General features: G+C 40.0%; 2 protein-coding genes across 3 annotated transcripts in view; one reads left to right on the top strand and one right to left on the bottom strand.

Annotated features, from left to right (window-relative positions):
- The first annotated feature begins 1,035 nt into the window (after positions 1-1,035).
- The window catches only part of CTBS (chitobiase), a 42,876-nt gene continuing 17,748 nt past the window's right edge, over positions 1,036-26,163 (top strand). Inside the window, exons 1-3 of one of the 2 annotated variants that reach the window (XM_060622485.3) lie at positions 1,036-1,494; positions 20,215-20,353; positions 20,829-21,037. In XM_060622485.3, coding sequence (XP_060478468.2) covers positions 1,324-1,494; positions 20,215-20,353; positions 20,829-21,037 — 519 coding nt within the window. In that variant the 5' untranslated portion in view covers positions 1,036-1,323. Of the gene's footprint in view, positions 1,495-2,393; positions 2,706-20,214; positions 20,354-20,828; positions 21,038-26,163 lie in introns of those variants that run through there. The other variant, XM_060622482.3, reaches the window with a different exon arrangement.
- LOC132671562 (diamine acetyltransferase 1) lies at positions 24,801-25,705 on the bottom strand. Its single transcript, XM_078451748.2, is given in 1 exon segment — positions 24,801-25,705. A coding segment is annotated over 1 exon segment (519 nt). The 5' UTR covers positions 25,578-25,705; the 3' UTR covers positions 24,801-25,058.

Here is a 26,163-nt window from a genome sequence, read left to right on the forward strand (position 1 = left end):
GCTGTCAGCACAGAGCCCGACACGGGACTCAAACTCACGAACCGTGAGATCATAACCCAAGCCGAAGTTGGACGCTTAACTGACTGAGTCACCCCAAGCAAAACTATCTTCTAAAATAGGATGTCCTTGGACATTATTACTACCTCACAAGGAGGTGCCTTGTGAGGCACCAAAATGTTCTGAGCTCATACCTTATGAGTATGCTAATGTAGATCTTTATCGAATCACATGAGGACACAGGTGAAAATGCCCTGAGTGATCCAACCCCAGGCTAGAAGATTGACTAAATCAATGGCTTGGATCCTAGGGCTCTTAATAGAAAGAGGTGTCACTAATTTGGGGAATTATTGTCTTAATCTGTGTTTTCTCTAACAGGTGCCTGTATTGTTGCTGTGGCATCCTCCTCCAATGCAGCAGATAGCCATCAAAAGAGCCACCTCCACGTTAATGAAACCCCTTGCTGACCCTTCAGGCATGTGAGATTGTAAGAGCCTGTTACTGAGGGTGGCGCATTGGGGAATGTCATCAAAAAGACATGCCCGCCTGCCCGTTGACCTGTGAGCACTCTGAGGCTCCTCACCCGAGCCCCTGTCCTTGGAATACAGGTTCCGCTTGCCTTTCCTGCTCCCAGAGGCTGCTCCAAGGACATAACCTTGAGGTGGTGATGTGGTGGTAAAAACATCTGCACGGTATTATGTGCCTGAGCCCAGTTAGGGCCTCTTAATAAGCTTTTTAAGACGTGGAGGGCAGCCACAGGGATCCCTTCGTCTTGCCGCTGTCCAAGAGGAGCCTCGTATGTAAGTTCCCTTTGCTGTTTTGTTAAAACTGCCACCTAGCAACCTGGAGTGGCTGCCTCTGTCTTTGGTCTCTCCCTGCCCTCTGTGAATGGGGGCCGGTTTCAGAGCACCGCAGGAGAGCTCCCTAACCCGCACCATTCCAACCATGTTGCTCAGTCATCTCTTTCAAAGCCCCCTGCTTCTCATTTGGGGGACTGCTTCCACGTTTATACTGCACGAGGAGTACAAAGGCCACGACACAAAGACAGGTGTAGAGTGCTGAGGGGGTGTCTGTGAGTTTGAGGGAGTGATGATATTTACTTGATTGAGTCAGCAGGTCTGCTGGGGGCATGAGGCACTGGCTTGCCAGGGGAGATGTTCACCACGGCCTTTCTCCTTCACCCGACCTTCATGTCCCCAGTGGCCCAGACTGCTCAGCCCCTCCCACACCATCACCTCTGCCCTGAGGCAGGGTCTGCCTTGCTGAGAGGCTGGACCTGAGCCACCAGTTGGAGGAACATACTCCTGCCGGGCAGTGACTGCCGTCATGGCCCTGCCGCTGCTCTGTCGCTTGTGCCTCCTTGCCCGCCGGCCACGTGGCATTCCTGGGCTCGCTCTGCTGCTGCTGCTGCTGGTGCTGCCACTCTGGGCAGGGGCCCGCTGCCCTTGCCAGGATCCAGCGTTGTGCCAACCCATCCGCCACCACCCTGACTTCGAGGTCAGTGCCTCTCCCCTGCCCCTCCAGGTCCGGTCCTCGTGGCCCTGTAAGAAAAGCAAAACTGAGCCCTAAGAAGAGGTGGTGTGGGTGTAGTCACCCACCTTGACCACTCCCTGAGGGCCTGCCTTCAGCCGATGATGAGGAAACTCGGAGAGGTTGAGTAACCTCCCAGGTCTCACAGTTAGTGCCTGCCCGAAAGAGGCAGGCAGGCATTCAAACCCAGGTCTGACCTCAAATGCAAATTTGTTTCATTGCCCTGCTGTGCCCCTCGGGTGGCACTCTGGGCACACTAGCAAGGAAGTAGGATGATGAGGTATTTCCCAAGCAGCACGTTCCATCGTTTTGCAAGAAAATGAATATTTAGTTTGAAAGAATCTCAGACCTACAACAGTACATTGGAAGGCAGGATGTTCTGCTTACCTTTGCTTTTCCCTATCTACCAGCCCTTTCTGTTAGGTACCTCAAAACAACCCAAGAAGGGCGGTAAAAATCGGTCTTTAATTTTTCCTTTCGCCCACCTAACAATGTCTAAGGCTTTTGGGAACTAATCAAACACCCTTTGGAGGGCAGGATGAAAACCACGTGACACCTAGAGTTTGATGACTCCTGGTTCAACTCCTGTTGAACGAGGAAAGACTTAGTCCTGTGAAAATCAGAAGGAAACCTCCTTTGGAATGGAGTCAGGAGGCCAAGCAGGGGGAGCTCTCACACTGACCACTCCTTATCAACGAGGAGAGCTGGGTCACCTTGCCTGTGGATACCACTCTACTACCCTAGCAGGGGGAAGAAAGGCTTTCTTCCTCCCTGGCAACAGCCCAGCCAATGAGACGTCGTTACAACTTAGCCAATGAAAGGCCACTATACTTTAGACTCCTAGTTTACTCCGATTGACTGTTTTTAACAGCCTTCCTAACTTCTCCTTTTCCTCCATAAAAGAGTACTTTTTTTCTCCTTTGTTCTGTGGATCTGCCTATGGTTTTGCTGTAGCCTGTTTGTCCTGGTTTGCAATTCTCTGCTATTCCCGAAAAAACACTTTTTTTTTTTTTGCTGGTAAAATAGCTGGCAGTTTTATTTTCAAGGTTAATATTACTTAGTGAGCAGAAGTGGGATCTAGAGAAGACCCCCAACAGCTCTGAAGGTGGTGAGCAAATGGGTGCTGGTACCCAGAGAGCCTGGGTTCACTGCTTTCTCGCCCACCCTGGGGTTTGAGGGTAAGTTTTATCCTGGATTTCGAGCTCCATGCTTTGTGTTTGAATTCTCCAGGCATTATTTGGGATTTGTTTTAAGGCCTTGGCTTTTGTTTGTTTTGTTTGTTTGTCTTTTTTTTTTTTTTTTTTTTTCTTTGTATGAGAATACTCATTTGGCCTTTGGTGGGACTCCTGTTTGGAACCAGACTGTTTCTACTGGAACTGTGCTGGCCTTTGGTTTGATTCCTTTTGGAACCAGGCTGTATCTATTAAAACTGCTGTTTAGAAATTTTTCTCTTTGCTCTAGAGAAAAACCTCCATGAAATGGGATTCCAGTCATCAGAATGCTTTGAGGGTCCCCCCCCCCCCCACCAGACTCTGGCTGGTTTTGTTTTAAAACAATGGTCCCTCCCTGCACGCATTTATAACTAAATGGACTGACTTAACCAAAATTTAGAACATCAATGGCTGTTATGGGGAATTTCTATCTCCCCAAACTGGTTTTACTCAAAATTAAATTAGAAAGCTGAGGCTCTAAAACAAAGCAAAAAACTGAATGGGATGCTTATATTAAATTGTACCCTGAGGCTCCCAGATATTTTCAGGATTCTAAGTTTGCCTCTTTGCAAGATACTATTTCTAATCTGAGGCAAACCAACAATTGAAAGGAATCAAAATGGCTTCTGAGGCCCCTTTCCCCTCCCTCTTTGCAGACAGGAATCTCTCTCCCCTCCTTCCTCTCCTGAGCCTGTTAAAACCTTCCTCTTTAAAGTGAAGTCTTTTGAGGATCTAAATAAAACCCAAGTTTCTTATTTTCCCTGGACTAAGACCGAATTGTGTGTGAGTCATGAAGTTTCCTAAAGTGACTGACGACCCCCATAAATTTGCTGAAGAATTTAGCATCGTTTTTCAGACTTAACTTCATTTCTCAGATTTATATTAGTTCACCTGCTTGGTGGTGAGGACCAGGCCAAAGATTGGATGAAACTAGCCCCGAGGTAACATCCTGAAGGGGATTTAGAGAAACCCCTAACTTTTGGCAACAGGGTAGAACACTCACTGGAAATCTCTACCGAGCAATTAGGGTAGCTTTTGTTAAACCTGCTAATTGAAACAAGATTCAGGCTTCCACACAGAAGCCTCATGAACCTGTTCATGACTATTTACAATCAACTCCAAATTGTATTTTAAGAATTTTTTCCTCTTCCTTTAGATGTTGAGTCTACCTGGGTAGCATTTAGTTCTGTTTATTAATGGGCTTACCTGGGATCTTTCTCTTTTAGTTAAAAGGATCAGGATGAAACAGGAAACTCACCATTACAGATTTAGTTAATTTGGCAAATCTGCTCGCTCACATCTTAGACGAATCACCTAAAAGACTGCTAAAATTCTCGATTTTCAACTCCAGCAAATGAAGCCCCCTAAACAAAATGAAAAACAAACAAACAAACAAACAAAAAACAACCCTTAGTTTCTGTTGTTACTGCAGAGAGCCAGGACATTGGGGAAAAAAGATTTTTATGAATTTAAGTGTTGCAAGTACCTTCAGCCTTCTAGTTGGTCTTTCCAATGTCCTCTTAATTCCCAGTGACAGAGCTCCAAGGAATTATAGGGACTCTTCTCAATCCTCCCTCTTAATTGGCTTCAGAGAAACCACTGCCCAGACTGGGAATGAAAATCTCTCTGTTCTTATTGACCCCAGAGCTACACTCTCAGGGTTTAACCCTATTGCTACAAAGCAGTGCCTTAGAGCACTAAAACAGTTAAAATAGTGGGTATCTCTAAAAAACCTCAACAGGATCCTATTTCTGAACCTTTTCCCTTTTGTCTAGGCCCTTGGAGACATACCCTTTTTCTCCTTAGTTATTCCACCCCTATGCATTTATTGGGCTGAGATTTCTTAGATAAGTATCATGCCAAAATATTTCCCATAAGGGGGAAATAATTCTTGAATTTGACAATAGTAATAAAAGCCAATCAGGGAAATTAAATTAGCTTCTATTGGCTGAGCTACCCTCCTTTTTATGGGCAAAAGCCTCAGTTGACATCGGCAAGATGCACAGTGAACCTCCCATCAAGATTCAAATAGATCTCTTAAACCCTCTCGTATAATTAACACCCTATAAATAAACCTCTCAAGGAGACATCAAGCCCATTATAGGATATTACAAGGCTTGGGGCTTCCTTATCCTGCTCTTGGCCTGTAATACCCCTCTTTACCTATGAGAAAACCCAACGTCTGAGGATGGAGGTTTGTCTAGGACCTGCCAGCAATAAATAACCTTGTTATTCCTTGGCACCCTGTGGCTTCTAACACCCACATGCCACTAACATCAATTCCCACTGATAGCAAATTCTTAAGTGAGTAATTGATCTATGCAGCATGTTTTTAGTATTCCAGCTGGTGAGGATAGCCAATATCTTTTGGCTTTTACTTGGAAAGAAGGGAAATATACCTGAACAGTGATGCCCCAGCGTTTCTTGAACAGTCCTTTTTACTTTTCATGAAACTTAAAAGCTGATTTGGATGTGATAAAGTTTTATGCAGGCTCTATCCTGTTACAATATGTAGACAATTTGCTTTTCTGCTCCTCTTTTCAAACTGCTCCACAGGAAGAATATACCTGTTCAAACTTTTTTAATTTTTAACGTTTATTATTTATTTTTGAGAGAGACAAAGTCACAATGCAAGTGGGTTAGGGACAGAGAGAGAGGGAGACACAATTCAAAGCAGGCTTCAGGCTCCAAGCTGTCAGCACAGAGCACGACGCAGGACTCGAACCCACGAGCTGTGAGATCATGACTTGAGCCAAAGTCGGACGCTCAACCGACTGACCCACGCAGGCGCCCCTTTTTAAATTTTTTTTTTTAAATTTTTAATGTTTGTTTATTTTTGAGAGCGAGAGAAACAGAGAATGAGTGGGGGAGGGCCAGAGAGAGAGGGAGACATAGAATCCAAAGCAGGCTCCAGGCTCTGAGCGGTCAGCACAGAACCAGATGTGGGGCTCAAACTCACAGACCGTGAGATCATGAGCTGAGCTGAAGTTGGTGGCTTAACCGACTGAGCCACCCAGAGGCCCCTCAAACTTTTGGACTTCAAAGGACTTAAAGTCTACAAAGAAAAACTGCAGTTTGCTCAAACTCAGGTTTGATCATTGAGGCACCTGATCTGAGAATAAGGACTACATTTGCATCCAGGCGAAACCCCTCATGACTGCTTGGTGCTGACAGATTACCTTTGAATCCCTGTGGCAATTTATATGAAACTGCTGTGAGTGCAGGTTTTTCATGGTTTACTGACTGATGGTCCTTACCTAAAGGATAAACATGATAAGTAGGATACTGAATATCCTAGTGCAACTCCTTTTGAAGTCCTTGAAACAGCACCTTTATATTTTGTATACTTCAGCCCAACATGCTGACGCCTATGGCTTTACTTGAATTTCTACTGTAGCCAAGGGTAAAACCACAAGCATTTATACTGTTAGTTGGTATGACTTTGGAATATTATGGAAACAATGGGATGTCCTTACTTCCAATGGAAATAGAATTTAAAATGGCTCCTATGTCCAAAATGTATTAGATGCCATATTTTTGTCGACCCACCTGACTCTTAAGGTTCCTGGGCATTCCAGACTCACTCCCTGTAGGCCAAAGTAATCCACCTCACTGATATTTCTGCCAAAATTGCTACTCTCAAGGAAATCAATAGCCAAACCTCTGCCACAGCTCAACGGGCTGTTCTCCCAAATGATAATTTTGGAAAAATTGGTAAGAGATGCCTAATAGCTGGCCCTAGAGAGGGAAAAACAATATTGGCTCCATAATAATAATTGTTGGCTGCATAAAAATAGAACCCTGGTTTGAACCAAATAACAATCTGGCCTTACCAGAAATTCTAAAATTTCCCGTATTTCCCGCTGTACATGCATTGAACCATGCTGACAGAGGATGGCATTTATGAACCAGTTTTGGTAAAGAAAAGTTAATGAGGCTGTCCAAAGTGCCTACTATCCAGAGAAACCTATTCCTACAAATGGATTTTATACAACCTCCCCTCTCATGGCTAAATGTGTTTTAGTAATGGTTTGTATGTTTTCTCACTGGACGGAAGCTTTCTCTTATAGACAGTCTAATGCTTCTGTTTGAAAAGATTATACCTGGGGAACCCCTCTCAAACTTCATAGTGATCAGGGAACCTGTTTTACTGTTTTACTATTTTACAGATGTGTTTATAATTCTGTGTGGTTTGGCTGGTTTTACAACACTTCCATTGTGCATACCATCTTCAAACAGCACTATTTAGACCCACCTCTCAAAATTTATAGAGATCCTCCAAATACCTTGGCCTAAAGCACTGCTGTTGGTCCCTCTAAATCTCGGATCCACCCACACTGGCACTCTGAGGGTCTCACCCTTTGTAATAGCACAAAATACCCAGTGCACTTAGCCCCTGCCTCCTCTGACCCACAGTTAATAAAAGGAAATCCACTTCAGGATTGTAAAAGCCTAATTGCTTCTGTTAAAGATAACCATACTTTGTTGTTTTTTAAAAAAAATTAATTCCAGTATGATTAGCATATAGTGTTTATTAATTTCAGTTGTACAATACAGTGAGTCAACTAAACATTACTCAGTGCTCATCATAAGTGTACTCTTAATCCCCTTCACCTATTTTACCCGTCCTCCAATCCCCCTCCCCTCAGGTAACCATCAGTTTGTTCTCTATATTTAACAGGGTTTTTCTGTTTTCTCTTTTTTTCCTTTGTTTCTTAAATTCTACATATGAGTAAAATCATATGGTATTTGTCTTTCTCTGATTTATTTCACTGAGCATTATACCCTTTTTTAAATTCATAGGGAATGGGCTCCTTTGGAGCTCAATGGAGCTCAAGCTCCTTTCCATTGGTTCTCACAAAGTATGCTTCTCTGGGTGGGGCAGGCTGGTGCCTTTCATCAGTTGAACCCAAGTACCTTTCTCTTTGGCTTCCTTCTTTTTCTGGTCATTTTCCTTCACACACTGTAGGAAGCTATCTCAGCTCTTTGAGTGCTTAATATGCTCACTACATGCATTAATTCTCTTGGTAAGAATCTTGCCCTTGTTTACAAAAACGCCAATAACATGCTGGCTAACACTGTAGACTCTTCCAGTTTTGCCATGGTAACGTTTGTGGGGTGTTCTTTTTTGAACAGTACCCATTCCCTTGATGTCCACAATATCACCTTTCTTGTAGATTCCTATGTATGTGGCTGAGGGAACAACTCTATGTTTTCCAAAAGGTCTAAAGAACATATAGCATGCACCTCTCCTTTTTCCCTTTGTGTTGGTCATTTTGGTGAATTACTGGAAGATGGTTGTTCTGGCTGAAAGGCAGCATTATACCCTTTAGATCCTTCCATGTTGTCACAAATGGCAATATATCATTCTTTCTGATGGCTGAGTAATATTCCACTGTGTGTGGTGTGTGTGTGCATGTGTGTGTGTGTGTACACACATCTTTTTTCTTTTTTTAAGTTTATTTATTTTGAGAGAGAAAGAGAGAGCACACACAAGCATGAACAGGGGAGGGGCAGAGAGAGAAGAAGAGAGGGAATCCCAAGCAGGGTCCATGCTGTCAGTGCAGGGCCCGACACTGGGCTCAGTGCCACAAACTCTGAGATCATGACCTGAGCTGAAACTGAGTCAGATGCTCAACTGACTGAGCCACCCAGGTGCCCCCCACACCACGTCTTCTTTATCTATTGATGGACACTTGGGCTTCTTCCATAATTTGGCTATTGTAGATAATGCTGTAATAAATGTTAAGCATGCACATATCTTTGCAAATTGATGTTTTCATATTATTTGGGTAAATACCCAGTAGTGAAGTTATTGGATCTTATAGTAGCTCTATTTTTAATTTTTTTGAGGAACCTCCATACTGTTTTTTAACAGTGGCTGCATTTCCACTAAGAGTGCATGAAGCTTCCTTTTCCTCCACCACCTCACCAACACTTGTTGTTTCTTAGCTATTCTGACAAATGTGAGGTGATATCTCTTTATGGTTTTGCTTTGTATTTCCCTGATGATTAGCGATGTTGAGCATCTTTTCATGTGTGTGTTGGCCATCCCAATGTTGTCTTTGAAGAAATGTCTGTTCATGTCTTCTGCCCATTTTTTAATTGGATCATTTGGGATTTACGTTGAGTTGTGTAAGTTCTTTATGTATTTTGGATACTAACTCTTTATCAGATATGTCACCTGCAAATATCTTTTCCCATTCTGTAGGGTGCCTTTTAGTTTTGTTGATTGTTTCCTTCCTTGTGCAGAAGCTTTTTATTTTGATGTAGTCCCAATAGTTTATTTTTGCTTTTTTTTCTTGCCTCAGGAGACATCTAGAAAAATGATGCTATGGCCAGTGTCAGAGAAATTACTGCCTGTATTCTCCTCTAGGATTTTTATGGTTTCCGTCTCACTTGTAGGTCTTTAATCCCTTTTGAGTTTATTTTTCTGTATGATTTGAGAAACTGGTCCAATTTCATTCTTTTTTTTTTTTTTTTTTTTTTATTTTTGGGACAGAGAGAGACAGAGCATGAACGGGGGAGGGGCAGAGAGAGAGGGAGACACAGGATCGGAAACAGGCTCCAGGCTCCGAGCCATCAGCCCAGAGCCTGACGCGGGGCTCGAACTCACGGACCGCGAGATCGTGACCTGGCTGAAGTCGGACGCTTAACCGACTGCGCCACCCAGGCGCCCCCAATTTCATTCTTTTGCATGTAGCTATCTAGTTTTCTCAGCACCATTTGTTGATGAGACTCTCTTTTTCCCATTGCATATTCTTGCCTCCTTTGTCAAAGATTAATTGTCCGTATAATTGTGTGTTTATTTCTGGGCTATATATTCTCTTTCATGGATCTATGTGTCTATTTTTTGTGCCATACCATACTGTTCTGTTTTGATTACTACGGCTTTGCAGTATATCTTGAAATCTGGGATTGTGATACCTCCAGTTTCGTTCTTCTTTTTCAAGATTGCTTTGGCTATTTGAAGTCTTTTGTGGTTCCAGAGAAATTTTATTATTCTCTTAGTTTTATGAAAAAATACTGTTGGTATTTTGATAGGGATTGCATTAAATCTGTACATTGCTTTGGGTAGTATGGACATTTTAACAATATTGGCCCTTCCAATCCATGATCATGGAATATCTTTCAATTTTTGTTGTCTTCAGTTTCTCTCATCAGTGTTTTATAGTTTTCAGGGTACAGGTCTTTCACCTCCTTGGATGTTTGTTCCTAAGTATTTTATTATTTTTGGTGCACTTGTAAATGGGATTGTTTTCTTAATTTCTCTTTTTGCTACTTTATTATTAGTGTTAGAAATGTAACACTAATGTTATATTTACATGTAACACTAATGTTACAGTGTTAGAGAAATGTAGTTTCTCTATGTTGATTTTATAGCCTATGATCTTACTGAATTCATTTATCAGTTATAGCAGTTTTTTTGGTGAAGTTTTTAGGGTTTTCTTATATTTAGTATCATGTTATCTACAAGTAGTGACAGTTTTACTTCTTTATTACCAATTTGGGTGCCTTATATTTCTCTTCCTTGTCTGATGGCTGTGGCTAGGACTTCCAGTACTATGTTGACTAAAAGTGGTGAGAATAGACACCCTGGTCTTGTTCCTGATCTTAGGGGGAAAGCTCTCAGTTTTTCACCATTGAATATGATGTTAGTTGTGAATTTTTCTTATATAGCCTTTATTATGTTGAGGTACTTTCCTTCTAAATCTACTTTGTTGCCAGTTGAATGGATGTTGTACTTTGTCAAATGCATTTTCTGCATCTACTGAAATGATCATATGTTCTTATCCTTTCTCTTGCTGATGTGATGTATCACAATGATTGATTTGTGAATATTGAACCATACTTCCATTCCAGGAATAAATCCCACTTGATCATGAGGAATGAATTTTTTTAATGTATTGTTGGATTCAGTTTGCTAATACTTTGTTGAGGATTTTTTTGTGTCTCTTCATCAGACATATTGGCCTATAGTTCATTCTCTCTCTCTCTCTCTCTCTCTCTCTCTCTCTCTCTCTCTCTCCTTCTCTTTTGGTAGTGTCTGTCTGGTTTTGGTATCCAGGTAATGTTGGCCTTATTGAATGAATTTGAAAGCTTTCCTTCCTCTTCTATTATTTGGAGTAGAGAAGACTAGATATTAACTGTTTTTTAAATGTTTGGTAGAATTTACCTGTGAAGCCATCTGGTCCTGGATTTTTGTTTGTTGGGCATTTTTTGTTTACTGATTCATGTTCATTGTTAGTGATTAGACTGTTCAAATTTTCTATTATCTTCTTGATTCCATTTCAGGAAGTTATAGGTTTCTAGGAATTTAATCATTTCTTCTAGGTTTTCCGATTTGTTGGCATATAAGTTTTCATAATATTCTCATAATCCTTTGTATTTCTGTGATATTGTTTGTTATTTCTCCTCTTTCATTTCTGACTTGGTGTCCTCTCTTTTTCTTTCTCTCTCTTTCTTTCTTTCTTTCTTTCTTTTCCTTCCTTCCTTCCTTCCTTCCTTCCTTCCTTCCTTTGATAGTTCTGGTTACAGTTTGTTAATTTTGTTGATCTGTTCAAAGAACTGGCTCTTAATTTCATTGATCTGTTCTATTGTTTTTTAGTTTCCATTTCACTTATTTCTAATCTTTATTATTTTCTTCCTTCTACTGGTTTTGGGTTTTGTTTGTTCTTCTTTTCCTAGCTCCTTTAGGTGTAAAGTTAGGTTGTTTGAGATTTTTCTTCTTTTTAAAAAAAAAAATAATTTTTTTTATAATGTTTATGTATTTTTGAGAGAGAGAGTGCAAGCAGGGGAAGAGCAGAGAGAAAGGGAAACACAGGATCTGCAGCAGACTCTAGACTCTGAGCTGTTAGTACAGAGCCTGATATGGAGCTCAAACCAGGAACTGTGAGATCATGACCTGAGCCAAAGTAGGATGCTTAACCAACTGAGCCACCCAGACACCCTCCCCCCATTTTTAAAAATTTTTTATTTATTTTAGAGAGAATGAGAGAGAGAGAGAGAGAGAGAGAGACAGAGTGTGAGCAGGGGAGGGGCAGAGAGAGAGGGAGACACAGAATCTGAAGCAGGCTTCAGGCTCTGAGCTGTCAGCACAGAGCCGGATGCAGGGCTTGAACTCATGAACCATGAGATCATGACCTGAGTCAAAGTTAGATGCTTAACTGACTGAGCCACCCAGGCCCCCTCTTTCTGAGAATAGCTTTTGCTCCATCCCAAAGATTTTGGATGGTTGTATTTTCATTTTCATTTGTCTCTATGAATTTTTAAATTTTCTCTATAATTTCTTGGTTGGCCCTTTAATTGTTTAGTAGTATGTTGTTTAATTTTCATGTATTTGTGGTCTTTCCAGATGTTTTCTTGTGGCTCATTTCTAGTTTCATAGCATTCTATTCAGAAAAGATGCATGGTATGACTTCTATCTTTTTTAATTTATTGAGATTTGTTTTGTGGTCTTACCTGTGATCTATCCTAGACGATGTTCCATGTGCACTTGAAAAGGATGTGTATTCTGCTGTTTGAGAATGGAATTGAGTATATCTATTAGATCTATCTGGTCCAATGTGTCACTCAAAGCCACTGTTTCCTTGTTGATTCTGTTTAGATAATCTATCCATTGATGTAAGTAGGGTATTAAAGTCCCCGCCTATTATTGCATTACTATTGATTACTTCCTTTATGTTATTTGCTGCTTTATGTATTTGGGTGCTCTCTTGTTGGGTGCATAAATGTTTATATTTGTTATATCTTCTTGTTGGATTGTCCCTTTTATTATTATATAGTGTCTTCTTTGTCTCTTGTTACATCTTTTTTTTAAAGTCTTTTGTCTGATATAAGTATTGTTACGTCAGCTTTCTTTTCTCTTCCATTTTCATGATAAATGCTTTTCAGTCCCTTCACTTTCAATCTGCATGTCTTTAGGTCTAAAATGTGTCTCTGTCACCCTATATCTTTTGATTGGAGGCTTAAGTCCATTTACATTCAATGTAATTATTGATAGGTATGTCCTTAATGCCATTTTGTTACTTGTTTTACCCTGTTCCTATGTAGTTTTTCTCTGTTCCTTTTTTCTTTTACTGTCTTCCCCCAGTTTTCTGGCTTTCTTTAATGATATACTTGGATTCCTTTCTCTTTATTTTTTGTATATTTCTGGTTTTTTATTTGGTTGATCTGGTTACCATTAAGTTTATTTATAACATTTTTAGGCATATAGCAGTCTATTTTAAGTGGATAGTCACTGAAGTTTGAATCCATTCTGAAAGCACTAAATTTTTACTCCTCTCACCTCCATGTTTTAGGTATATGGTGTCATACTTTACATCCTGTTAGTTTGTGAATCCCTTGACTGATTTTTATAGATACACTTAATTTCACTGCTTTTGTGCTTCCTGCCTTTTAATTTTTTTTTTTAATTTTTAAATTTTATTTAAATCTAAGTTAATAATAGTGTAATAATAGTTTCAGGAGTAGAATTTAGTGAGTCATCACTTAAGTATGACACCCAGTGCTTATCCCAACAAGTGTCCTCCTTAATGCCCATTACCCATTTAGCCCATCCCCCTCCAGCAACCCTGTTTGTTCTCTGTATTTAAGAGTCTCTTATGGTTTGCCTCCCTTTCTATTTTTATCTTATTTTTCCTTCCCTTTCCCTGTGTTCATCTGTTTTGTGTCTTAAATTCCACATGAGTAAAAACATATGACATTTATCTTTTTATGACTGACTTATTTTGCTTAGCATAATACACTCTAGTTCCATCCATGTTGTTGCAAATGGCAAGCAAGATTTCATTCTTTTGATCACTGAGTGATATTCCGTTGTATTTATATACTACATTTTCTTTATCCATTCGTCAGTCAATAGGCATTTGGGCTCTTTCCATAATTTGGCTGTGTTGATAGTTCTGCTATAAACATTGGGGTGCATGGCTTCCTGCTTTCCTTGCTCTTCCCTATGGTCTTTCCTTTCCACTCAGAGTTCCCTTGAACATTTCCTGTGGTGCTGGGTTAGTGGTGATGAATTCCTTTAACTTTAACCTTTGTTTGGGAAACTCTCCTTCTATTCTAAATAATAGGCTTGTTTGATAGGATATTCTTGGTTGCAGATTTGTCTCTTTCATCACTTTGAATGTATCATGTCACTCCCTTCTGGCCAGCCTGCAAAGTTTCTGCTGAAAAATTAGCTGATAACCTTATGGGATTTCTCGTGTATGTAACTGTTTTCTCTTGCTGTTTTAAAAATTCTCTGATCATTACTTCTTGCCATTTTAATTACTAGGTGTCTTGATGTGGACCTCCCTGGGTTGGTTTTTTGGGGGACCCTCTGTGCCTCCTGTATTTGGATATCTGTTTCTTTCCCCAGATTCAGGAAGTTTTCAGCTAGTATTTCTTCAAATACATTTTCTGTTCCTCCTGGGATCCCTATAATGTGAATGTTATTATGCTTGATGATATTGTTGATTTTCCTTAATCTTTCTTTCTTTCTTTCTTTCTTTCTTTCTTTCTTTCTTTCTTTCTTTCTTTTTCTTTCTTCTCCTGGTCAGCTTGAATGCTTTCCATTACTCTGTCCTCTGGGTTGCTGATCCAGTCTTCTGTTTCCTCTGGTTTACTATTTATTCCCTCCAGTGTGCTTTTTAATTTCTGTTATTGAGTTCTTCATGTCTGATTGGTTCCTTTTTATGTTTTCTGTCCCTTTGTTGAGGGTCTCATGAAGGTCCCTCCACTTGTTTCCCAAGCCCAATGAATATCTTTATGACTGTTACTTTAAATTCTCTATCAGGCATGTTACTTATCTCTGTTTCAGTTAGCTCTCTTGTGGTTTTGTCCTGTTCTTTCATTTGGGACACATTCTTCTCTGTCTTCATTTTGACTAACTCTTTGTGTCTGTTTCTATGTGTTAGGAAATTCAGCTATGTCTCTTGCTCTTGGAAGTAGTGGACTTATGAATAAGAGGTTCTGTAGTGCCCTGCAGTGCAACATCCTTTGTTCTCCAGAACCTGGCACTTCTCTCCTATGTGTGTTGCATGCACCCTACTATTGTGGCTGAGCCATGTTTGCCTTCAGTCCAGTCATCTGCAATGGCTCTTTTTTGCCTGTTGTGGGAAGGACTTAGTCCCTGTGTTGTTAGTGTGCCAGACTGGGGCTGCCTTTGGCTTGAGTTGAGTTTGACCAGGTATTTGTCAGGGATGCAGTAGCATGGAACTACAGGGTACTTGCCCTGTGTTGTCCCTTGAGAAGTTTTCTTTGGTGGGTGGGGCAACCAGATGTCTGTCCCTAGCCCACTGCTGGGCTGTGGTTGTGCTGGTCTGTGAAGTTATGTTCCTCTCTCCCCAGGGCAGGAGTCACTTTGGAGTGGTGCTGGCCCCTGTGGGGGGTGCTTGCACACTGCCAGGTTTGTGGCACTACTTTGGATGGGCTCTGAGTAAGGCTGTATGTACTGGGGGGTCTGGTCTACAGGAGAATGTGGGGGCAGGGGTGTGTTGTGCCAGCAAGGCCTGTGCTGATCCAGAGTGGGAGAGGATCTGCAGCCATCCAGGAAAACTTCTGAGGCCAGCCAATTTGGAGGAGACAGATCTACAGAGACACGTGGGGGTGGGGCATGCTTTTAGCAAGCTAGGTGGAGAGTGTTCCTGCTGCATTGTTTTCTGCCAGTGTCTGTGTATCTAGGCAGGGGGAGGGAAATGGTGCAGGCCGGCTCTTTTGTTATTGAAGTCTCCCAAAGATCTCTGCCCTTCCAGCACACACTCTTGAGTTTATTAAATAAATCTCCTTCCTGTATACCCCTGGAATTTTTCAAGTTGCTGCTCTATGCTGGATCTCAGTGGGGCTGTTTGTTGTGCTGTCTCTTTAAGGGACAGTTTCCTATTGCCCTCTGGCTCTCTCAGAGCCAAGCCAGCTGATTTTTTAAGTTCAAAGTGTTAAGCCTCTTTGATTGTAAGAACTCCGGAAATTCAACCCTCCCATTTTCAAAGCCAAATGTTTGTGGGCATTTGTCTTCCCAGTGTGGGTCCTTTGTGCCTGTTGTGGGGTCTACTCCCCACCCTGATACCCAGACCTGCGGCATCCCTCCCTCTCATGGACAGTCCTGTGGGTCAGTTTGGCTCCTGACCACATCAGTGCTTCCTAACCTCCTTGATGAGGCCTCTTCTTTACATTTGGTTGTGGAGTCTGTTCTTCCAGTCTTTAGGTCATCTTCCAGGTTCAAAAATAACCATACTTAGGTAGAGCAATCTTTTTACCATGCACCCTCAGGAGAAGGTGACCTGAAACATCATCACATCTTGCAACCTGGAGATTTTGTTGGGAAAAAAACAAAAAAAGCCCACCTCCATAGAGAGTCTTCTACCTCATTGGAAATGCCCTTCCTTATCAGGAACTGCAAACCAAGTCTTATGCCACAAAACTCCAGGGAATAGATTCACATGACGTATCTAAAGAAAGCACCAAACCATGACCGGACCCGCATACATCTAATGACGTGAAAGTTAAGATTTCCTGGAATTAAAGCAGATGGCATCTGACAAGACAGCTTTCCCAAGATGTCTGGACCAGACCTGTATACTTTTTTCTCACCGTTGTGTCTTCTTTTTTGTGGGAAGACAATACCTCATCTATATTTCCCAAGCCCTTGTGGAAGGGGGAACCCTCTTCTTTTGATTATAGCTTTTTGGAAAGAGCCTTATCATGCTCCTGGGACAAGCTACTTTTTCACTTTATTTTTGAAAGGTAGGAAGTTCAGAATTCACAATTTCATCTGAACTGTTAACTGACATTGGATTCTTATCCAGATTCATGGTTTCTGAGTTTGCAGCCTTACAGATTCTTTTTTCTTTCTTTCTTTCTTTCTTTCTTTCTTTCTTTCTTTCTTTCTTAGCTTATTTATTTATCTTGAGGGAGAGAGCATAAGCAAGGTAGGGGCAGAGAGAGGGGGGAAAGAGAATCTGAAACAGAGCCTGATGCTGGGCTCAAGCTCATGAACCATGAGATCATGACCTGAAACAAAATCAAGTTGGATGCTTAACAGACTAAGCCACCCAGGCGCCCCCAACCTGTATTTTCAGTAACACATTTGGTTCCAAACAGTCTTTTGAGATAAGAATACTGTTTTAAAACATCTTTCAAGTTGTGCTGTTTTACAAAAAATTCGTCAGCCCTTGCTTCAAGTTTACACCTACACTGTAACTTCTCAAGATGCCTCAGTTAATTCCTTTACTGTGGGCTTGCAGTATTTATGATTCTGTTTTCATGGTTTCTTTTTTTTTTTAGTTTTTAAAAAAGTTTATTTTTGAGGGGGAAGGGGCAGAGAGAGAGGGAAACAGAGGACCCAAAGTGGGCTCCCCACTGTCAGTGCAGAGCCCAATGTGAAACTTGAACCCCAAACTGTGAGATCATGACCTGAGCCAAAGTCAGACGCTTAACTCAGCCACCTAGGTGCTCCTGTTTTCATGGTTTCTTTAAGTGGAGCCTTCCAGGAGGCATACATGACTCCACCTCTGCCTACATAGGAGGAACCTTTCTCCCCTAAATTGGAATAAGTGTCAGTAAATATTTCTGTGGCTACTTCTAGACCTAGTGTCCTGGTTTAGAATCATTATACAATTTGGAGTTGTTATGCTACTTCCTCTTTGTATAATTAAATTTCATACTGTGTGGCCTGTTGGACTTAAAAAAAAAAATGTATCCAGTAATGTGATGCTGGCTCAACTCTTCGAGATTATTTCCAGTAGTAAGGACCTTGAATGGATACAGACTTTAGGTGGGAATACCTGAGTTTCTCTCTCCTAATCTTTCTTGTTACTCAAATGTGGCCTGAAGTGCTTTCCAACTATAGCAGTACTTTCCCTCTAATACAGGATGTGACAATCAGGGAAGATCCTTCCAGGTATTAGGGACAAAATCACTAAATGTGGAAAACTTACCTCTTGATCAGTGATGCTTCCAAAAAAGGATCTTGATCAAAAGTGGGAAGTGTGAAAATTAATAAAAAGAAACCTCATTTAGACTGGAGTTGGGAGACTGGCAGAGGGAGCTCTGATGTCCTACCTGTCACCGATTGAAGACCCAATGGGGAAGAGCAGAGGTACCCTGCACATGGATACTACTTTAGTATCTTAGCAAGAAGAAAGGATTTCCTCCTGCCCCATTAATGCCCAAGCAATTAGACTGTCATAATTCAGCCAACCAAACGCCACCATACTTCAAGCTTCCAGTATATTCTGATTGACTTTGTGTTTATAATAGCCTTCTCACTTTCCTCCTTTCCTCTATAAAAGAGCATTCTTCTCCTTTGTTCTGCAGATTTACCAGTGCTGTTGCCATAGCTTGCTTGTCCCAGCTAAACGCAGTTTTTTGCTGGTAAAATAACTGGTAGTTTTTATTTTTATGGCTAACAGTGTAAAGAGCAATTCTCTTGTAAAGATAGGGACAATTTCCAGTTCTTAATCTAACAGATTTTGAGGCAAGGCATTTAAATGCCAGTAAAAATGCATATGTACATTGCTTAAGGTAAGTAAAGGTGGTAAAGTGTTTATAAAGAACCTACTCAGTGTGGAAACCTAACATCTGAAAGACTTCCTGTAGCACCCAATACCTCTTCATGGATTGGGCAGTGTATGTGGGCATTTGGAAAATCAATTATGCAAAGAAGAAAAATTTTTTTCATTTGTAAGTTCATGGTTTTTTTCTTTACTGACCTATATTCTTCAAACACAGACTACATTGCTCTTTTTTCCCTTATACTTTCAGTTGATTCATCCAGCTATATTTTTAGGATTTGTATTATGTCACAAGCTTTCAGTATTTTTAAAAACAAATTCAATCTTAATTATTGGAATTAAAATAGGGGAGAAGGTTTGTGATGTAAATATGCTAAAAACTCCAAAATATAATGGCCATTCCAATTTCACATTCTGTAATTTTTATTTTAGTGGGAAGTTACCTAGGATAAAAATGGATTATACATAGTTAATTCTGAAAACAGAAATGAAATAATGAAATGAAATGAAATAACGGAATGAAATAACAGAAATGAAATAATTCTGAAAACAGAAATGAATAAAAATGAAATAATTTTTTTAAATTGAGAAAATTAAGAAATGTCTGTTTTAACTATTATATCTCCCCTCCCCCTTCCATTCTCCTCATAGTGGCCCAGTGATTTTTGATCTCTCCCTCTTTCTCATTTATTAATGCAAATTTTATGTCCCTCCCCTGCTTAAACACTCTAATGGCTTCCCATTACATCTCAGGATAAAATACAAAATTCTGAGTATCTACAAAGCCCTACTTGATCTTGCCACATTGATCTTTTGGTTCTCTCCTGAGAACGCTCTTTTTTTTGTTCATAGGTAACCTTCCATCGTGTCCAGATCATTACCCAGATTTCAGTTTTCCCCCAAAGTGTGTAGCTCTACCCTGCCCTACCAGGGTAGCAGGCCCCCTTCATATGGTGTCATGGCCTCTTGCATTTCCATGCAGCCCTTGACACTATTGTAATTGAACAGCTAAAGGACCTGGTTTCTTTAACTTCTGTCACTAATGTCTAGCGAGGTGCATTCCCCATACCTTATTGGAATTCAATAAATATTTGCTAAATCAGTGAATTAAAACTTTATTTGGAATAAAATTATCAGTGAGACTTCTGTGCTTCTAGAATTATCTGTGAAGGGAAAATACTGGTGAAGCATAACATCCACCACCTTAGAACTTAACTTGAGGACTTCTTAAGAAGTTTGTTTCACCAAAAACCATTCGTAGTAAATGCAGTTATCTGGGGCGTTTGCATAGAGGCAGTGGCTCCAGCTGCTGCAGCCAGAAACTTCAATATGAATCAACCTCCTTTCTTTTACTTTACTCGTTCAATCATCACAGAATTATGTTAATTTTGCCCTTAGGATCTTCCAGATCTGTTCATTTATCTGGCTTATCTCTGCTGCTCCACAATTTTAACTGAGGTCACCTTCATCTTTTGCCTGGATTCTTCCAACAGCTTTCCTGTTAGCAGTGCTGCTTCCAGTTTTAGCCTCTCTTCCCATTTCAGCTTAAGGAATTTTTCTAAAATGCTTATGTAAATGTATACTTAACATGTATACATTCTTTTAAAACCCTTTCTCTTAGGATAATATGCTAATTTCTCAAGAGGGCTTATAAGGCCTTTCATGAGTTAACCCTGCCTAGATCTCTTTGGTTCTTTACTGCTGTCTCCTTCCAAATCCTAGGTGTCAGCTATACTCAATACTGAGTTGCAGAATCACCATACTTTGCCTCTAGGCCTTGGCTCTTTCCACATTTCTCTCTAGCCCGACTTTCGAGGCCTGGTTGATTTCCCCTGCCACCAATGATACTGGGACACCTATGTCTTGTTCACTGTTGTACTCTCAGTGCCTGGTATATGATCAGTGTTTAATGTTATTTTGGGTGGTCAGCATTGTATTCTCTTTGATTTAAGCAATGATGCTTATCTTTGTTGTTTTGGCAGGTCTTTGTGTTTGATGTTGGATATAAAACTTGGAAATTTTATGACTGGTCACAGATTACAACTGTGGTAATTTTTGGAAAATATGATCCAGAACTTATGTGCTATGCTCATTCACACGGAGCCAGAGTAGTGCTAAAAGGTGGGTAACAGTTTTTCACTAGATGTGTCCAGCCAATCAGTAAGTTTACTTGCATTTCTTGTCATCTTGACTTTCCAAAAAATTCCCTTTTCGTGTTTATCTGGTATGTGCTTTATCATCCTAAAATTAATCTCAGATACTGTTTAATTCATTTCACAGATAGTTATTTTTTAAAGAATTAAATAAACTACTCTGATTTTGAGCAAAATGTGAATCCTAATTAGCCTGATGACTTTTAGCTAGTCAGTCTACAATTTCTACTTCTAATTTGAGAATGATTTTACTAGTTATTCATAATGGTTATTTTGGAGATTGAGTAATGACTTTCTATTTTGGTATATTATTTCTCTATTTGGCAAACTTAAATTGGGGGCTTAGTATTCCAAGATAATGAGATGTTTTAAGGTGTTGTGAAATAAATTTCATTAAACTATGAAAAGCACATATGCACAAAAGATGTATATTTCTTCCATAGGAGACATACCCTTAAAAGATATAATTGATCCTACTTTCAGAGCATCCTGGATAGCTCAAAAAGTTAAGTTGGCCAAGGCACAATATATGGACGGAATGAATATAGACATAGAGCAAGAAGCTAATTGTTTTTCACCTGAATATTATGCATTAACTGCTTTAGTCAAAGAAGCCACAGACTCTTTCCATCATGAAATTAAGGGATCACAGGTAAAAATTCATTTGCTACTTTTTGGAAACTCATTTTCTCTATCAAAATGTATTCATGAAGGTATGACTAATAGAATCTCAGCTTTATTGAGTAGGAAAGAATTTCAGCACATATATCCTAAAAATATTTTCTGGAACTTTTGAGGTTCTTAATTAGAGAAGTTTTACAGAATTTTAAAGTGCTAAATCTGTTTTCTATTCATAGCACAATACAACATTGAGACTGCCCGACCTACTTGCCTTGCAGCAAGGTTAGAGATATTAAATAGGCAACTGGATTGGCAAGAATCAGAAAGTGCTTAGCCATCCAGGCCCTGCTTTCATCAGTGCAGGACAGAAATCCCTCTTGTCTAAGAGTAGAGGTAGTTTGGGGAAGTCACTTGCTTCATAGGCTCTGAATTACTTGCAAACTGAGGTCCAATAAGTCTCAAAGGACTAACTCTATAGAACTTGACAGAGCTATGGCAAAAGGCTTCCCTACTGCCATAGTGAGCATGATTAGAGCAGAAGATCTTTTAGCTTTTTGCTAAAAGAGCAAAAGGCATATTTACAGGCAATATAGGTAACAAAAGATAATGTGGCCCTGGATCAGTGATCTCAAACCTGGCCTCATAACAAGATAACCAAGAGTATTTAAACACACATACACTCTCTCTCTCTGCAACAAAGCAAGTTAAATGAATTTTTTTGGCCTTCTAGTGCATATAAGTTATGTTTACATTGTACTGTAGTCAATTATTAAGTGTGCAATAGTATGTTTGAAAAATAATGTAAATACCTTAATTAAAAAATACTTTATTGCTATAAATGCAAACCACCATCTGAGCTTTTCACCAAGTTGTAATATTTTTGCTGGGGGAGAGTCTGGCCTCGATGTTGATGGCTGTGACTGATCAGGGTGTTGGTTGCTGAAGTTTGGGGTGGCTGTGGCAATTTCTTAAAATAAGACAGCAGTGAAGTTTGCTGCACTGATCAGCTCCTCCTTTGATGAACAATTCCTCCGTAGCATGCAGTGTGGTTTACTAGCATTTTATCCACAATAGAACTACTTCCAAAATTGGAGTCAATCCTCTCAAACTCTGCTCCTGCTTTATTGACTAAATTTATGTAATATTATAAACCTTTTATTGTCATTTCAACAATATTCACAGCATCTTCACCAGGAATAGATTCCATCTCAAACCACTTTCTCATCCACAAGAAGCAACTCCTCCACTGTGAAAGTTTTACATGAGATTGCAGCCATTCAATCACATCTTTAGGCTGTACTTCTAATCCTAGTTCTCCTAATGTTTCCACCACATCTGTAGTTATTTCTTCCACTAAAGTCTTACACCCCTCAAAGTCTTCAGTGAGGGTGGGTATCAACCCTCCTGTTCCAAACTCCTGTTAATGTTGATATTTTTTTCCCCATGAATCACGAACGTTCTTAATGGCATCTAGAATGGTGAATCCTTCCCAGAAGGTTTTCAATTAGCTTTTCCCAGATCCTTCAGCAGAATCATTGTCTATGGCAGCTATAGTCCTACTAAATATGTCTCTTAAATAATAAGGTTTGAAGTTTGGAATGACTCCTTGATCCATTGACTGCAGAATGGATGCTGTGTTAGCAGGCATGAAAACAAAATTTATCTCATTGTCCATCTCCATCAGAGCTCTTAAATGACCAGGTACATTGTCAATGAGCAGTCATATTTTGAATAGAAACTTTCTTCAGTAGGTCTCAACAGTAGGCTTAAAACATTCACTAAGCCATATTGTAAACAGGTGTGCCTTCATCCAGACTTTGTTGTTCCATTTATAGAGCACAGACAGAGTGGACATAGCATAATTTTTAAAATTTACTTATTTTTTAATTTACATCCAAGTTAGGCAGCATATAGTGTTATAATGATTTCAAGAGTAGATGCCAGTGATTCATCTCCTATGTATAAACACCTAAGGCTCATCACAACAAATGTCCTTCCTAATGCCCCTGCCCCATTTAGCCCATCCCTCCACCCACAACCCCTCCAGCAACCCTCAGTTTGTTCTCTGTATTTAAGAGTCTCTTATGTTTTGTCCCCCTCCTTGTTTTTATATTATTTTTACTTCCCTTTCCTTATGTTCATCTGTTTTGTATCTTTAAGTCCTCATATGAGTGAAGTCTTACGATATTTGTCTTTCTCTGACTGATTTATTTCGTTTAGCATAATCTTCTAGTTCCATCCACATAATTGCAAATGGCAAGATTTCATTCTTTTTGTTTAGTAATACTTCATTTCATATATATATATATATATATATATATATATATATATATATATACATATATACATGCCACATCTTCTTTATCCATACATCTGTTGATGGACATTTGGACTCTTTCTATACTTTGGCTATTGTTGATAGAGCTGCTATAAACATTGGGGTGCATGTGGCCCTTTGAAACAGCATACCTGTATCCCTTGGATAAATACCTAGTAGTGCAATTGCTGGGTCATAGGGTAGTTCTATTTCTAATTTTTTGAGGACCCTCCATACTGTTTTCCAGAGTTGCTGTATCAGTCTGCATTCCCACCAGCAGTGCAAAAGAGATCCTCTTTCTCTGCATCCTCTCCAACATCTGTTGTTGCCTGAGTTGTTAATTTTAGCCATTCTGACTGGTGTGAGGTGATATCTCATTGTGTTTTAATTTGTATTTCCCTGATGATGAGTGATGTTTAGCATTTTTTCATGTGTCTGTTAGCCATCTGGATGTCTTCTTTGGAGGAGTGTCTATTCACGTCTTTTACCCATTTCTTCACTGGATTATTTGTTGTTTGGGTCTTGAGTTTGGTAAGTTCTTTATACATTTTAGATACTAACCCTTTATCTGATATGTCATTTGCAAATATCTTCTCCCATTCCGTTGGTTGCCTTTTAGTTTTGCTGATTGTTTCTTTCGCTGTGTAGAAGCTTTTTATTTTGAGGAGGTCCCAGTAGTTCATTTTTGCTTTTGTTTCCTTGCCTCTGGAGACGTGTTGAATAAGAAGTTGCTGCGGCCAAGGTCAGAGAGGTTTTTGCCTGCTTTCGCCTCTAGCATTTTGATTACTTCCTGTCTTATGTTTAGGTCTTTCATCCATTTTGAGTTTCTTTTGTGTATGGTGTAAAAAATGGTCCAGGTTCATTTTTCTGCATGTTGCTGTCCAGTTTTCCCAGCACCACTTGCTGGAGAGACTGTCTTTATTCCACTGGATATTCTTTCCTGCTTTGTCAAAGATTAGTTGGCCATGTGTTTGTGGGTCCATTTCTGGGTTCTCTATTCTACTGATCTATGTGTCTGTTTTTGTGCCAGTACCATACTGTCTTGATGATTACAGCTTTGTAATACAGCTTGAAGTCCAGGATTGTGATGCCTCCAGCTTTAGTTATCTTTTTCAGGATTAGTTTGGTTATTCAGGGTCTTTTCTGGTTCCATACAAATTTTAGGATTGTTTGTTCTAGCTCTGTGAAGAATGCTGGTGTTATTTTGATAGGAATTGCATTGAAGATGTAGATTTCTTTGGGTAGTATTGACATTTTAACAAAATTTGTTCTTCCAATCCATAAGCTTGGAATATTTTTCCATTTCTTTTTTTGTGCTGCCTTCAATTTCTTTTATAAGCTTTCTGTAGTTTTCAATGTATAGATTTTTCACCTCTTTTTTTTTAAACAAAGGGTAGTTTATTAAAAAATAATCAAAACAGAAACTCTAAGTACCAGCGTGTACATTGTACATATTTAAATGACTCACAAGAATAAAGTTTTTTTCCTATACATTAAGATCATACCACCTTGCTGTTTATCAAAAGATGTTCAAGGAGAAATCTGACTCCAAACTGCATACAAGACTGCCATCTTAAACAGACCACATTTCAAACATGCAACAACACCACTGATAATAAAGCTTTGGAATGGGTGTTCATTCTATTATTCAACTGCAAACAGGATAGAAAGCAAGATCAGTTGAGAATTTAATCTAAAATAGAATAGAAGCTGTCATTTTCTGCACCAGCACTCCTCACTCCTCTGCTGCCATCTTTAGTCAAAAATACTCCTTGTTGATCTTGAAGAGTTTCCATCCCTCTTCACTGGACAGATCAGAAGCACCTCTTTTTTTGTAGAAGTTGATCGATGGTTCATTCCATTCAGCTACCAAGAAGTGCATGCTGCTGCAGTGACATTTCATGGCAACCTGGCTTAGGTTCTTCAGAATTTCTGATCCTATGCCAAAGCCTCTATAATCACTCATTCCTAAGAAGTCCTCAAGATACAACAGTTTGCCAATCCACGAGTCATAGGTAAAGTAGTACATGGCGAAACCAACAACACTGTGTCCTTCCGGAGACCAGTGCTCCTTGGGCACTTCTGCAACCAGGCAGTGGTAGAAAGGGTGCTCTCCGAAACCATCCTCTAATAGATCTTTTTCAGTTCATATTACTTGCTCTTCCATATATTCGTATTTGGCCAGTTCCTTGATCAGCTGCAGGATGTCACTGCAGTCTGCGGCAGTGGCCAGGCGGATCACGAATTTAGCCATTTTCGTCTTTTGCTTTTCTTCCCTTTGCGGACCAGGCCCCTATACTTGAACAGCAGGAGGAGGTGGTTCCTCATTCATCTCCCGGGAGCATCCTTTTCTCAGTCAGGCTGGCACCATGACCCGGCGAACCTTTGCAAGTGACGAAAAAGCTTCACCTGTCAGTGACTAGTGCTGCAACTCACCTCTTTAGTTAGGTTTATTCCTACATATTTTATAGCTTTTGTGCAATTGTAAATGGGATCGATTCCTTGATTTCTCTTTCTGTTGCTTCATTATTGGTGTATAGAAATCAACTAATTTATGTGCATTGATTTTATATCCTGTGACTTGGCTGAATTCATGGATCAGTTCTAGCAGTTTTTTGGTGGAGTCTTTTGGGTTTTCCACATACAGTATGTCAGACACGAAGAGTGAAAGTTTGAATTCCTCCTGGCCAATTTGGATGCCTTTTATTCCTTTGTGTTGTCTGATTGCTGAGGCTGGGACTTCCAATACTATGTTGAATAACAGTGGTAAGAGTGGACATCCCTGTCGTGTTCTTGACTTTAGGGGGAAAGCTCTCGGGTTTTTTTTTTTGTCCATTGAG

This window comes from Panthera onca, chromosome C1, assembly GCF_046562875.1.
Source record: "Panthera onca isolate mPanOnc1 chromosome C1, mPanOnc1 haplotype 2, whole genome shotgun sequence".
Lineage (NCBI taxonomy): Eukaryota > Metazoa > Chordata > Mammalia > Carnivora > Felidae > Panthera > Panthera onca.